Source organism: Micropterus dolomieu, linkage group LG09, assembly GCF_021292245.1.
Source record: "Micropterus dolomieu isolate WLL.071019.BEF.003 ecotype Adirondacks linkage group LG09, ASM2129224v1, whole genome shotgun sequence".
Lineage (NCBI taxonomy): Eukaryota > Metazoa > Chordata > Actinopteri > Centrarchiformes > Centrarchidae > Micropterus > Micropterus dolomieu.
In genome coordinates, this window is record NC_060158.1 from 15,839,256 (window position 1) to 15,851,712 (window position 12,457).

General features: G+C 41.6%; 1 protein-coding gene and 1 pseudogene across 2 annotated transcripts; both read left to right on the forward strand.

Annotated features, from left to right (window-relative positions):
- Positions 1-4,203, forward strand: part of LOC123976791 — a 7,167-nt pseudogene extending 2,964 nt beyond the window's left edge.
- Positions 4,204-5,111: 908 nt separating this feature from the next.
- stmnd1 (stathmin domain containing 1) lies at positions 5,112-10,582 on the forward strand. Of its 2 annotated transcripts, none has more exons than XM_046058940.1 (5): positions 5,112-5,348; positions 6,840-7,017; positions 7,114-7,253; positions 9,257-9,385; positions 9,511-10,582. In XM_046058940.1, the coding sequence occupies exons 1-5, from the start codon at positions 5,280-5,282 to the stop codon at positions 9,970-9,972; spliced, it is 978 nt and encodes a 325-aa protein (XP_045914896.1). In that variant the 5' UTR covers positions 5,112-5,279; the 3' UTR covers positions 9,973-10,582. The 2 variants fall into 2 exon arrangements, with proteins under 2 accessions (XP_045914896.1, XP_045914897.1); XM_046058941.1 differs by having other exon boundaries at positions 6,840-6,990.
- The last annotated feature ends 1,875 nt before the right edge of the window (positions 10,583-12,457 follow it).

Below are 12,457 nucleotides of genomic sequence, written 5' to 3' on the forward strand. Positions count from 1 at the left end.
AACAACCTCCTTCCCTCAGTTAGAGCATTGAAGATGGGTCGAGGCTGGGTCTTCCAACATGACAATGACCCGAAGCACACAGCCAGGATAACCGAGGAGTGGCTCTGTAAGAAGCATATCAAGGTTCTGGCGTGGCCTAGCCAGTCTCCAGACCTAAACCCAATAGAGAATCTTTGGAGGGAGCTCAAACTCCGTGTTTCTCAGCGACAGCCCAGAAACCTGACTGATCTAGAGAAGATCTGTGTGGAGGAGTGGGCCAAAATCCCTCCTGCAGTGTGTGCAAACCTGGTGAAAAACTACAGGAAACGTTTGACCTCTGTAATTGCAAACAAAGGCTACTGTACCAAATATTAACATTGATTTTCTCAGGTGTTCAAATACTTATTTGCAGCTGTATCATACAAATAAATCGTTAAAAAATCATACATTGTGATTTCTGGTTTTTTTTTTTAGATTATGTCTCTCACAGTGGACATGCACCTACGATGACAATTTCAGACCCCTCCATGATTTCTAAGTGGGAGAACTTGCAAAATAGCAGGGTGTTCAAATACTTATTTTCCTCACTGTATATAGCAAACCAATAAAAACTTAAGTTAGTTTTTTGAGCACAAAGTACAACACTGTTAAAGAGTTACAAAGTAGCAGGAGTCTTAACTAATACTGCACTACGGTGTCCTATTTTACTCGTAGTATAAGTATATGTATATATATATATATATATATATACTATCAGTCTTCATTGTTGCTCTCGTGTCCCTGTGTTGGAAATATCATGTGTTCAGGCGAAAGACACCGCTGAGTGCTGTCTCCAGGAGAAGCAGCTGTACAGTCAGCTCATGAGCAACTGTATGGCGCTCAGTAACAGTCAGAGCTGCGCAGGCCTGAGACAGGGCCGCGTCCTCATCGAGCTGAAGAAGGAAGAGCAGCTGACCAATGAGATCAGAGAACTGCTCCACAAGCAGATCTGCATCCTGCTCAACAAACTAAGGTCCAACAGACAGATCCAGAATTATTAATTATTAACTTGGATGTTTTGTTTCAGCGTTTTGAATGTTGCACCTCTTACTACTCCTTAATTTAAAGCTTCTTTTAAAATGGTAATCGCAAAAATACAGTTCTTCTACCATGCCTGGCAAATGGTACAAACATCTTAATACTGAGCTGACATCCAGGTTTTCTTTATCTACAAATATCCTTATATACTGATAAAATGCGTGTGAGAGCTACCAGCTATTTTTTACGATTGCTACCGCTGTCGGTGCAATGTGCGGCTCCATCAGCTAAGAGACTCAATGATGTGCTACACACTTGTTCAGCAAACATATGTGTTAAGTTTGGTTAACCTGCTGTGAGCAGGGTTTTGTCCATCAATCCCTAGAATCCGGAGCAAGAGCAAGACCTCCACCACTGGACTACTCAGATACACTGTGAAGGGAAGGCTTTCAAGTTTCTTTGTCATTCATGTCTTATTCTAAAAAAAGAAACTGGCTCCTAAGCACCAATAGAAGGAATGTTTTGCTTATAAACATATCTTCTGTGATGTCTACTGCGCTGTTGAAGAATAAAATAAATAAACATACATTTATCTGACACCTTTATCCAAAGCAACTTACAGTTGCTATACATGTCAGAGTTCGCACGCCTCTGGAGCAACTAGGGGTTAAGTGTCTTGCTCAGGGACAAAATGGTGGATGGGTCACAGTGGGGAATTGAACCCAGGTCGCTCACACCAAAGGCCTGTGTTTTATCCATCGCGCCATCACAGGTATTGAGTTATCAAGCTATCAAGTCATCAAGTCTTTCACAGCACAATTCTTTGGTTGTTCATTTATTTTATTCTTCAACAGTGGAGTAGCCATCACAGAGCAAAACATGCCTTCTATTGCTGCTTAGGAGCCATTTTTTTGTCAGAATAAGACATGATTGACAAAGAAACTTGAAAGCCTTCCCTTCATAGGAACACAGTCATTTTAAAATGCATAAAAATATTAATATAAAATCAACCATTACAGATATCAGCAACACAGGTAATTGCACCCATCTCATGAAGATGATGTACAATTTGAAGTTGAAACCATGTTTGTAGGACAAACGGTACAGGAGAAGATAGATGCCAAAAATCAGCGGAATAAATTAGCAACATTAAGTTCTAACAACAAACAGCTGTGTAAAGTTTAAAGCTATAATGTACTAACATTGCAACCCGAGGAATTTGTGGTCACCATATTTAGTTTGTTATGATTAAGTTCAAACACCATAGGCTACAGGTGTTTAAAGCTGAAACCAGTTAACACTGGTGCCCGCTGCAGGATTCAAAGCCACAATTGGAATGGAAGTGCTGCTCCAGAGACTGATCACTAACTAACTGCACCACCAGCCTGATTATAATGATACAATTTGATGTGTTGTTGATGCAAAAAGTGTATTTACAGCTATCATTTTGGACTTTTTAGTTAGTGCTTGAGTAGCTGAGCATAAATATATACCTCTTGTGCCCAAACTCCAAACAGGGAGGAAGATACAGCAAGTTAAAGAATTAGTGACAGGGGGAGACCTCAGCCTGCAGCTACAACAGGGAGTGAATGGGAGACGACTTGTAGGACAAACGGTATAGGAGAAGATAGATGCCAAAAAACGGCAGAATAAATAATAATAATAATAATGATGATAATAATAATAAAGAGCAAAGAGAACAAAAGTGTGAGAGCTGCAGCTCTCACACTAACAAGGTATTGCAGCTTCATCCTGCATTTGTTCCTGCAGATTTTTACCAGTGTGAAAACAGTATTTTTTCACATGATTTCAAATCTGCTTCTTTTGTGTCGCACATTGTTTCCTAACCCCCCCACCCAGCTCTCTCAAGGAGATCCGTGCTCAGCTGCTGGCAGATTTTCAGGACAAGGGCGAAGCCATCAAGCTCACCACCAAATGCATCACTCACAACCTCAACACCTCGACCTCCCAGCTCCCGGCCATTCAGTACAAGCCCAACCATGTGAGCTACGACAAATGGCTGTCCCACTGCAAGGACCTGAGGCTGACGGCTGATAACCTGATTAAGGACTCTTCCTCCTTCAGGGGAAACCTGGGCTTTACCCTGGCCAATGTAAGACATCTTTGAAAACTAACCCGAAGTTTACAACTCTTTTGTTATAATGTATTATCTCAACAATCTAGGTTTAAGTCATTAAATAGAGGATAGTTTTGAATTTTTGAACCTGAATTCCAGTGAATGTTTCGCTGGTTCCACTGTGCATCGTTGTCTCTCTCTTCCATTATAGCTAAAAAATGCCCTGGAGTGCCAGCGGCACGGCACAGACGTTGCCCTGAGGAAGAAGATCAATGAGCTGAACAAGGTCCAGGAAACGCTGAAATGGGAGAGTCAGTGGGTCAGTCTATTAGAGTGTAGTCACAATTTACACAATCTGCCATTCCACAGGTAAATTGTATCTCACTTTTTGTGATGTTCGCATTCTGTAATCTCCAGATAAGGGAGGAGATTTCTGATGTTACACAGGACATACAGAAAGTGGTGGGTCAGATCAGGAACTGTGATTCTAAGCTGCATCAGGCCACCTTCTGCCTGGACATCCTCAGCCAAAGACCCAGACATGAGCTTTGCCTGGACCAGGTAAGTGTTCGGCAGGCAGATACAGTTAATATGATGTGGCTGCAGTCAGAAACGCAGAACGCCTGCCAATTCTCTGTTAACCACTGTGAAAACACAATGACTTTAACTGTCTTCTCCTGTTCCTCCAGCCCTACATCAGCCTCACGCTGGAGAAATATGATCTGACAACTGATGGCAGCTGGACTTTACCCAGTACTGAAGTGCTCTCAGTAAGTCTGTCCATTCACTAATGGATGATGCCAAACTGTACAAGCTGTGGCCTGCCATTTTGACTGTTGTCTTCAGTGTCCCGATCTGACTCATTTTTATGTTAAACTTTATCTATAGGCAGCACACGGATCTCACACGCAGGCGCCTGATCAATCTGGAGGACAAACTGACCAAAAATGCTCGTGCCCTGGAGGTGCAGCAGAAGTGCAAGAACCTGCACCAGAGTTTCCTGCCTGCACTCAATACCACTGTGGTCCTCGCCAATAAGCCCAGGCTCTGCACGGCCGCAGGCCACTCCAGCGCCACCTCCTACTTACAGTAGAGCCTGGAGCCCACTGCTCCCCTGTGGTCTCTTCCATGTGGTGTTGCAAAATTTAATAAAGTACTTCAAAGCAATATTACATTGGCTGGTCTAGAATCAGTATACCTCTCAACAATATGCTTATTTATTTAAACACATGTAGACTACATTCATTTTGTTGCTACAAAACTCGTGCAAACTGTTGAATAACAGAACTCTTTTATAGCTGATAAAGCCAATTCTCACTCAGCTTAATATGTCTACCCTGATCAGTCACCTATCAAGTAGTGTGTAGTTGAAATTAAGTTTCTTCACTTGTCTATGGTAGATTTTCTTTATTTTGCCCACTGTCTTTACATCTGTAGGCATAAATATCAGTTATACCAAAGGGAGATAAGGGAGTTTATGCTACTAGTTTATATAGAATTTACTCCTGCTGATTATTTTCTTGCCCTTGGGGGCAAAGTAGACTCTGGTCCCTTCTGTGTGTGGCAATTTAGTTGAACGCAAATTAATCTAGTAATTTGAACTATATAAGTATTGAAACAGGGCACCTTTACAAGACATGTAGAAAAGACAGAATAATAATGCCAGACCCATCTTGAGAATGAGGCCCCTATTTCAGGTGATACTGTGCTTTCTGTGCACATTCCCAAACAAGAAGATGTATGTATTTGCCACTGACAACAAATAATGCAAAAGTTTATTTAGGAAGAGGATGCACCAGCAGACACCACTGGGGCCTCCAGGGCTGGTGCCTGCTTTATACCAAGTTGGGAATGATTTGATACTGACTGCAGTATTTTTAGACTTTTGAAAAGTTTCAGTAAATTGCCCAAATGGATAAATAATTCAGTATTTTGCCTTCAGGACGACGGTGTTTTGTAGTGCCCTGACTCTGACACCCTCAGCTTGTTCCTGGGTGTCATCTCTTTCGCCGGGTCACAGTTATTGTAGCAACGGCCCTTAGCAACGCACCGGGTCCGTGGAGACTGTGTCCGGGTGTGTGTGTGTGTGTGTAGGAATGCAAGGCTACACGGATCAAATAACAGAGGAAAAACACACCGAGGTGCAATTAAACCTGACATTTGTTAGTTTTACTGACTTATTTCACGTCGTTGCTTTGAGGTGAACATGGGATGCGGCAACTCCACAAACACTGTGGTCCAACCTTTGAGACCGGAAGAGGTGAATGAAGACGAGGTAGGCTGCGTCTCACAAGACCCGCCACTTTCAGTTATGTTTAGCTAAAATTGAGGAGTGGGGTTCAAAACGGGTGTATTGTCTATAACTGTAACCCAGAAAACTACAACAGTAAGCTGCAGTTAACACTTAAGTATCGTAAAGTAGCCGTAACAGGTGTTACGCCGGAATCTGTGTGCCATAAAATTTTGTGACCCTAAAGGAAGAGTTGACCAAGTATCCAAAACTGTACTGTCACTAGTTTGTGCATCTTACTGAGTTACTTAATTTGTAATACCTATAAAAACACAGCATGTGACAATGTTAAAAAAACTTTGGTGGTAATAAAGCCAATGGTGGAAGAAGTAGCTACCAATGTAAAACTAGCAATATCACAAAGTAAAAATACTTTATAGCAAGTAAAAGTCTTATTTTCAGGGGTGAGGGCGGCGTCCTCGTCCACCTCCTCTATGTACTTAAAGTGTCCAGTGTTCATTATGCGGACAATACAAAGCAGAATCCCTTATAAATCCATTAATACAAAATTTTAACATTTTATGAGATTTCAAGTAGACAGTAGCCTAATGAATTGCAATTTATTGAGGTATCTGTTAATGTTAGTTATGGTTTGGGGGGTTTATAAGGAGTAAAAACCCTATAACATTGATCAGATTACAAAAAAACCATCCCTGAATTTTCACCTTTATTAAATTAAATTAGGGCATGGTTTTGGTGTTAATTGGTCAGTTTTAACTGAAATATTCACGTACATTCAAAAGGTCACTGGAGTACAGAGATTTTGTAAGAAACTTAACATATCAAAGGTAAAAGTACTCATAATGCAGCTAATTTCAGAGCGTTATAATACACACCATACTGTTGTATTATTATTATTATTGATGTAAACATGTAAGTAGCATTTTAAAGCTGTAGTTCTAGCTTATTTTGACGGCTGTTACGATTTGTGATATGATTCACTATTAGTGGGAATTTGCGTCACAATTTTAGTTTTCACTGAAGAAATTATTAAAATCATGATGTAGGACGTTTGTTGAGGTCTGTACCAAACATTTCAACTAATTGTGCAGCCCTATAATCATGTTTTGTATGTAAAATCTTCTGCAAAGTGACTGTAGCTGTCAGAGTGATGTAAAACAAAAAGTACAATATTTCCCTCTGAAATGCAGTGGATTAGACGTATAAAGGGGCGTTAAATGGAAATTCTCAAGTAAAAAATTCTACTTAGTACAGTAAGTTTCACTGGTTACAGAATACACTTACAGGCTAGTGCATACCAGTTCGTTTTCAAACTCGATGATGATGTAATTTGTAGGGGTTACCTGCTGTGTATCATTATTGTTCCTGAGCTACTGTGTTCATGACAATGTGTCAACACACAGATGTCACCATGACCACATCATGTCTGGGAAAACAAAAAGAATGAGGTCAGAGGTTAAAAAAAATGTCTTGTGCCATGTTTCATGCATTCATAGTGTGTCTCTTTGCTGTCAGGATGAGACAGGAAGTAAACTGGATGGTCGTGGAGACTCGGCCGTGTCGAAGGGCACCACAGACAGCGGAGTGGTGATGGAGAACAGGGAGATGCCTGTGTTACCTGGAGCAGTACCCAGAAAACTCCCTGCTCTAACAAGTGTCAGAGAACGTGAGGCTGACAGAATTACACAAGACAGTGAGCATGTGCCCCAAACATGCTGAATAAAACAGACCGTGTAGAGAAAATCCAGAGGAAACAACCTAAAGTGTTTTTATTTCGTGTGTCTTGCAGGCTTCCTGCAGCAGGACAGCACAGTGCAGGAGCGCCCAAAGTCCAGTGAGATCCTGGAGGAGCTGCTGAACCAGGGTATCATCCCAGTGGGACAGACCAGAGAGAGGGGAGGCAGGGCTGGAGAGGCTTATAGCATCATGGTGGGTACCTGGTGCACACTGGTTTAAACTTGGGTAGAAGTGGAGAACATAATACCAATATTGTGATATTAGACTAGATATTAACTTTGATTGTTTTAATATTGTGATATTATACCAGAAATTCCATAGTTTTAAAAGCTGCATTAAATTCTTCTGAGCAGATCTAACTACTCTAGCTAGTTTTCAATCATCTTTCAAACATATTGTGATATTGGATTTAGTCACCATTGGATAAGCTTATACTCAAGTCTCAGAACAGACATTGCTGCTTAGATGAGGTCAGTAAATTTGCCTGCAAATCTAATATTGCTACTACTATTATTATTACTAGCAGAAGTACTTAATTACCTAAACCTGCAATAATTGGGGGCAGTGGAAACAAGACTAATACATTATGACTTTCTAGTTGATATGGCCAACAGCAGACAAACAGTTGCCTATTTACACATCCAGCAGATACGGAGCAACACTAGCATTACTCTGAAGTCAAGTTTCTGTCCAACTGAGTTCAATATTCAGTTTAATTAGCACTGTTTTTGGTCTCTACCAACTTTAGCTTCTAAATGCTCCACTATGTTCACCAGGCACCAGCTATTCGCTAACTGTGTTTGTTGGATCTGCTGTGGCCATAAACAAAGCCATTGGAGTGTTTGGAGTGAACCAAAACAGAAAGGTTGCGGGCTGAAAACCAAAATATGGCATGGACAGAGAAAGCTACCCTCTTAACATCCTCATCAAGCATCTGAATGAAAAATAAAAAACATTAAGTGACAAATATTAGGTTCTCAAATAACATTAAAATATGAAAATGAATCAATGACAGGACCAAGATGTGGCCAATAGGTGACCTTGGCTACTATAGAGTAGCCTACAGCACACAGGTAGTAACACGTCTATTAATTGAGGGTTATGTAAAAAGAAAAGACCATAATACTATATGGTAACTAACAGGCCTTTTTCACAACATGTATTTCTTGCAACAAAAAAGCCTAGGTGTTACTAATAATATGAAAGGTTATATGTGTAACCCTTGTTTTTAATGACACTGGTGTGCATTAACTGAACTGCAGTCAGCATCCTGTTGCTTGCGCCAGCACTCTAGCAAATCCAGCAAATCTACCGGCCAGATCAGCCCCGGGAGTTTGGATGAATTAGCTGACGTTATGCACTCAAGACAGTATTTTGCTGTGTTAGCTAGCTAGTACTTCATCTGTGTTAGCAAGTACACTTACGTTAGCTAACATTAGCCAACTAAAAGCATGATATCACAATGTATTTCACATGCTTTACAGTAATGGCAGCTTTGACTTTGGATTTTGTGTTGGACCCTGTGTTGTGGTGGGTGCAGGCTGTTTGTTGATGTTAGCGGACTCCTTTTTTAAGTTAATGTTAGCTAGCGTTGCACACTGTAGGGGAGCGGAAGAGAAAGCGTTTTCCACAGGCTATTATGGGCAACCGAGAAAGTCAAATTTTTTAAAATATGGTACAGTCTATTCACACATTGGCAATACAAAGAGATTAATAAATGTTAATTGCTTCACCTTCTTACAAATGGTACCTTTAATTATACCTCTTTCCCATTTAAATGAACCAATAGCCCAGCATGCACAACTTCATGGCTCTGTACTAGCACACCTAAATGTTTAATGTTATTGGCTATCACGGCACTTTTAATGCTAAAATTTCTGCTGTTTAAAAACACATGTGAACTGAAGACTGAAAAAACTAACATTGGTCTCATTGACTGGCCACCCATTTGAAAATTTCTGTCCTGGAATAATTCACAACTAAAGAATGTATAGTAAAGTTTATACCAAAGTATTAAAGTTAATTTTGTATAGGACATTGATTTGTGTTGCCAATTATTTTTCACAGGAAGGTGAGGTCAGTATGTTTGAGTGGAAGTGCATTCATTTGTAATTCTGAGATTGTCTGTCCTCTGTCTCCCCCTGCTGTGTGTGTGTGTGTGTGTGTGTGTGTGTGTGTGTGTGTGTGTGTATCAGCTGGATGACAGAGAGGTGGTCAGACGAAGACCTCCTGCCAGACTGGAGTCCCTGAAAGCCAAGGAGCAAAGTCTCCCCAGCAGAGAAGTGATTGAGGAGAAGATAAGACTTGCTGAAGAGAGACGCAAGGTCAAGTCTGTGTGTGTGTTTGTGTGTGTGTGTCATCATTTACCTGAACACCTCAGCTGTTTCTCTCCGTCTCCCCCTCTCACTTTTTCTTATGTTTTTTGCTTGTGTTCCCTTCACACTCTCAGTTAAGGGAAGACGAGCTCAAGACACGTTTGAGGACCAAGTCGGCCCGTGTTCGTTGCCCTGCCCCCACCTCGAGCACAGAGGTGGTGGACGAGGATGCAGCCCTCACCCCTGTGGAGCTGCTACAGCATCCTCTCAACCTGGACCCCCTAGATCCACCGCCTCGCAGCCAGGTCCCATGCAAGGCGGCTGAGGGCGGGGAGAGGGTTAGAGAGCCTGGAGGTGACAGCAAAGAGGAAATGAGCAAAGCCAACAGGAGAGAAAGGAGAAGGGGGGGAGGAGAGAGTGGAGATAATAGAGGTGAAGGTGCAGATAGAATAAGTGAAGACAATGACGGGGAGGAGGAGGTGGAACTGACCCACGTGGAGGAGCTCAGGAAGGAACAGCTGGAAAGTGATTCTAGCTTTCAACATGCAGAGGACAAAGAGGAGATCTTTTCATTTTCTTACAAAAATGAACCATGAATCAGCACTATTAAAAAAGAGAGAGGGAGAGAGCCAAAATTATTCCTTTTGCACAGACGAGAGGCCTGTTGAAACTTGTAAAAACAAAAATGTAAAGAAATGTATAATGTAGGCTATACATTGTTATGTATTGTAAGAAATTAACAGATGCAATTAAGCTGTGATTATCCCTACAGTTGAAGATATTGTTTGTGCTTTCATGAAAAAGTACTATTTTCTCTGCAGGGACGTGCATTCAGCCCATAAACTGTTGTAGCCTAATAATATTGTAGCTCAGTAATAAGCACAAAGGAATGCAATGCAATATAATTTCCCTTAGTAAATTCTTAAATAAATGTGACGACAGCTTAATGTTCTTGCCAATACACAAAGTTAATTTTAAGGAACTTTTTCTTTTCTTTTCTTTCTACATTTAATTGTAAAATATGAAATTGTTAAGTCTCCCTGTTAAGGGTGTACTGTGGTTGCGCCGCTGGACATAAGATGGCGCTGTTTCAGTGGGTTACAGTTGTATCGCAACTCCCTAAAGTCAGGGCACCTCATCTATAACGTAAGCTACTAGAAGGAGGTTTTGGCAACATGTTGATCAATAAAGTTCACATTTTCCCTATGTGTTGTTTGTGGGAGCTCAGTGATCTGTGATAATGTTAAAACTTTATAAAATTAACTCATTACCCAGGCTAAGTTTTTACTTTTAGAAGTTATTTTTCTGAGAGTTTGAGTAGCTATGACCTCAGTGTGACTGCTAGCACTGGCTATTCAGCTGTTCCAGTGACCTTTGACCTTTAGCGTGTCTCTGCCCAACAGGTGTGTGCTAAGGCACAAAGGAACAGTATATTATCATGTCAAATGTATGTTTGAAGTAAATTAAGGGGCCAGCTTAGATGGGAACCAGGCTGCTGACACATATTCCCTGTAGGCTACATGTGATGTTGAGGTGTCAGGGAGTATTTCTAAAGAATACTGGGAAATTAAGTAAGTGTTCAATGGCTCCACAGCCTGTTATTGTCAAAGTATAAGAGGATTCAGACTAGTCAGCATGCTGCACATGAACAGAAGACAACAATTGTACGCAACCTGACCGCAACCCCATTGTTGAGCTGGGAAACACGATCCTCCACTCGGACTTTTAAGCGCGTGTGGCCGCATGAATAAAATAGTGAGTGCAGCACCGCAACAAGATGCTCTATCAAGTTGCATTTCTTTGTCATCTGGTTGTCCTGCAGTGGCAATTCACATTCAGATGGAGGTGACAGCGCGCATTGGCCCTCGTCATACTCAACAACAAAAAAAAGATTTTGGTTGGAGTTAGGATAGGATACAATCAGCCAAACATTTCTACTTGAGTCTAGTAACCTGTCATCGGCAGGTAGCCTTCGAGGTTTGGCATACATCTTTTTATTACCCCACAACAAATAGCCTACTTGCATAATGCTGTTCCCGTGTGCAAATGTGTCAGCTCACCGTGTTACATGGGGAGACAGGATATATGTAGGCCAGGAACAGAGGGCTCACAGAAGCGGAGCCGCCATGAATGATTAACCGCAGAGTTCCCTCTCGCATTACCGGAGGTGAATCACTCATGCTGGTCGTCCATCCAACAGGCCGCCCAGTGCAGAGGAGGTTCACAAGTTATTTTAATCATTGATGTGCAGAGACTCTTGATTGAATTGATCTCTGGCTGTTTTACTTGATCCTTTCCCATCATAATAGCTGTGCCATATGACGCACGGCGCTTTTGTCACAACAATGATTTAATTATTGAAATGTTATCCTTTCACCATCTTTTTACGATGATAAGGCTTCATTCAGCGCCACGTCAACATCCCAACGACCCTAAAAGCGAAGTAGGGAGCACTACTTGTTAAAATGTTGTCAGATATGATTTTTTAAACTTGTTGTAAGTTCATTCATTCATTCAAGGCTGTAATGGCAGAACCCCTTAAAGTGAAGGAAACCGTTAAAACAGAGAAGGAAACTTGCCTAAACTCCGTCAACGTCCCACAAGTGGACTGTCTTTAAGTTTGGTCCTTCCAGTGGAGCCTCAAAGCTACACCTGTCTCTCTGCTCACTACTGCTGTGATGTGTCTGTCCAACCCGCCTTGACCGGCTGTTTTGCAGGAGGCCTAATCGATGTAAACTTATAGAGACCCTGATCTACGTTTTATCTCGCCAAAGAGAGAAAAGATAGATATTGATATGTCCTCTGTTTGACACATTTTCACATGAACTATACTACAAGCCTGTGCTCATATTTTTCACCAACATGTCATGAGTAGAATCAGGTTTTTTTGGCCCCTGATGAAATTAACGTGATTCCAGCAAAGGCAGCCGGGATCTTTTTCGGAGCTCCAGTTTCCCAGCTGTTTGTGCGCGCTGGTGGGCGGGCAGAGATGGACTGAAAGCTGGGTGGAGTTAGGAGCAGCGCTTTTAGGAATGGGTCCCCAACCTATTTAGTTAGACAGCAGAGTTACCAAGAAGAGCT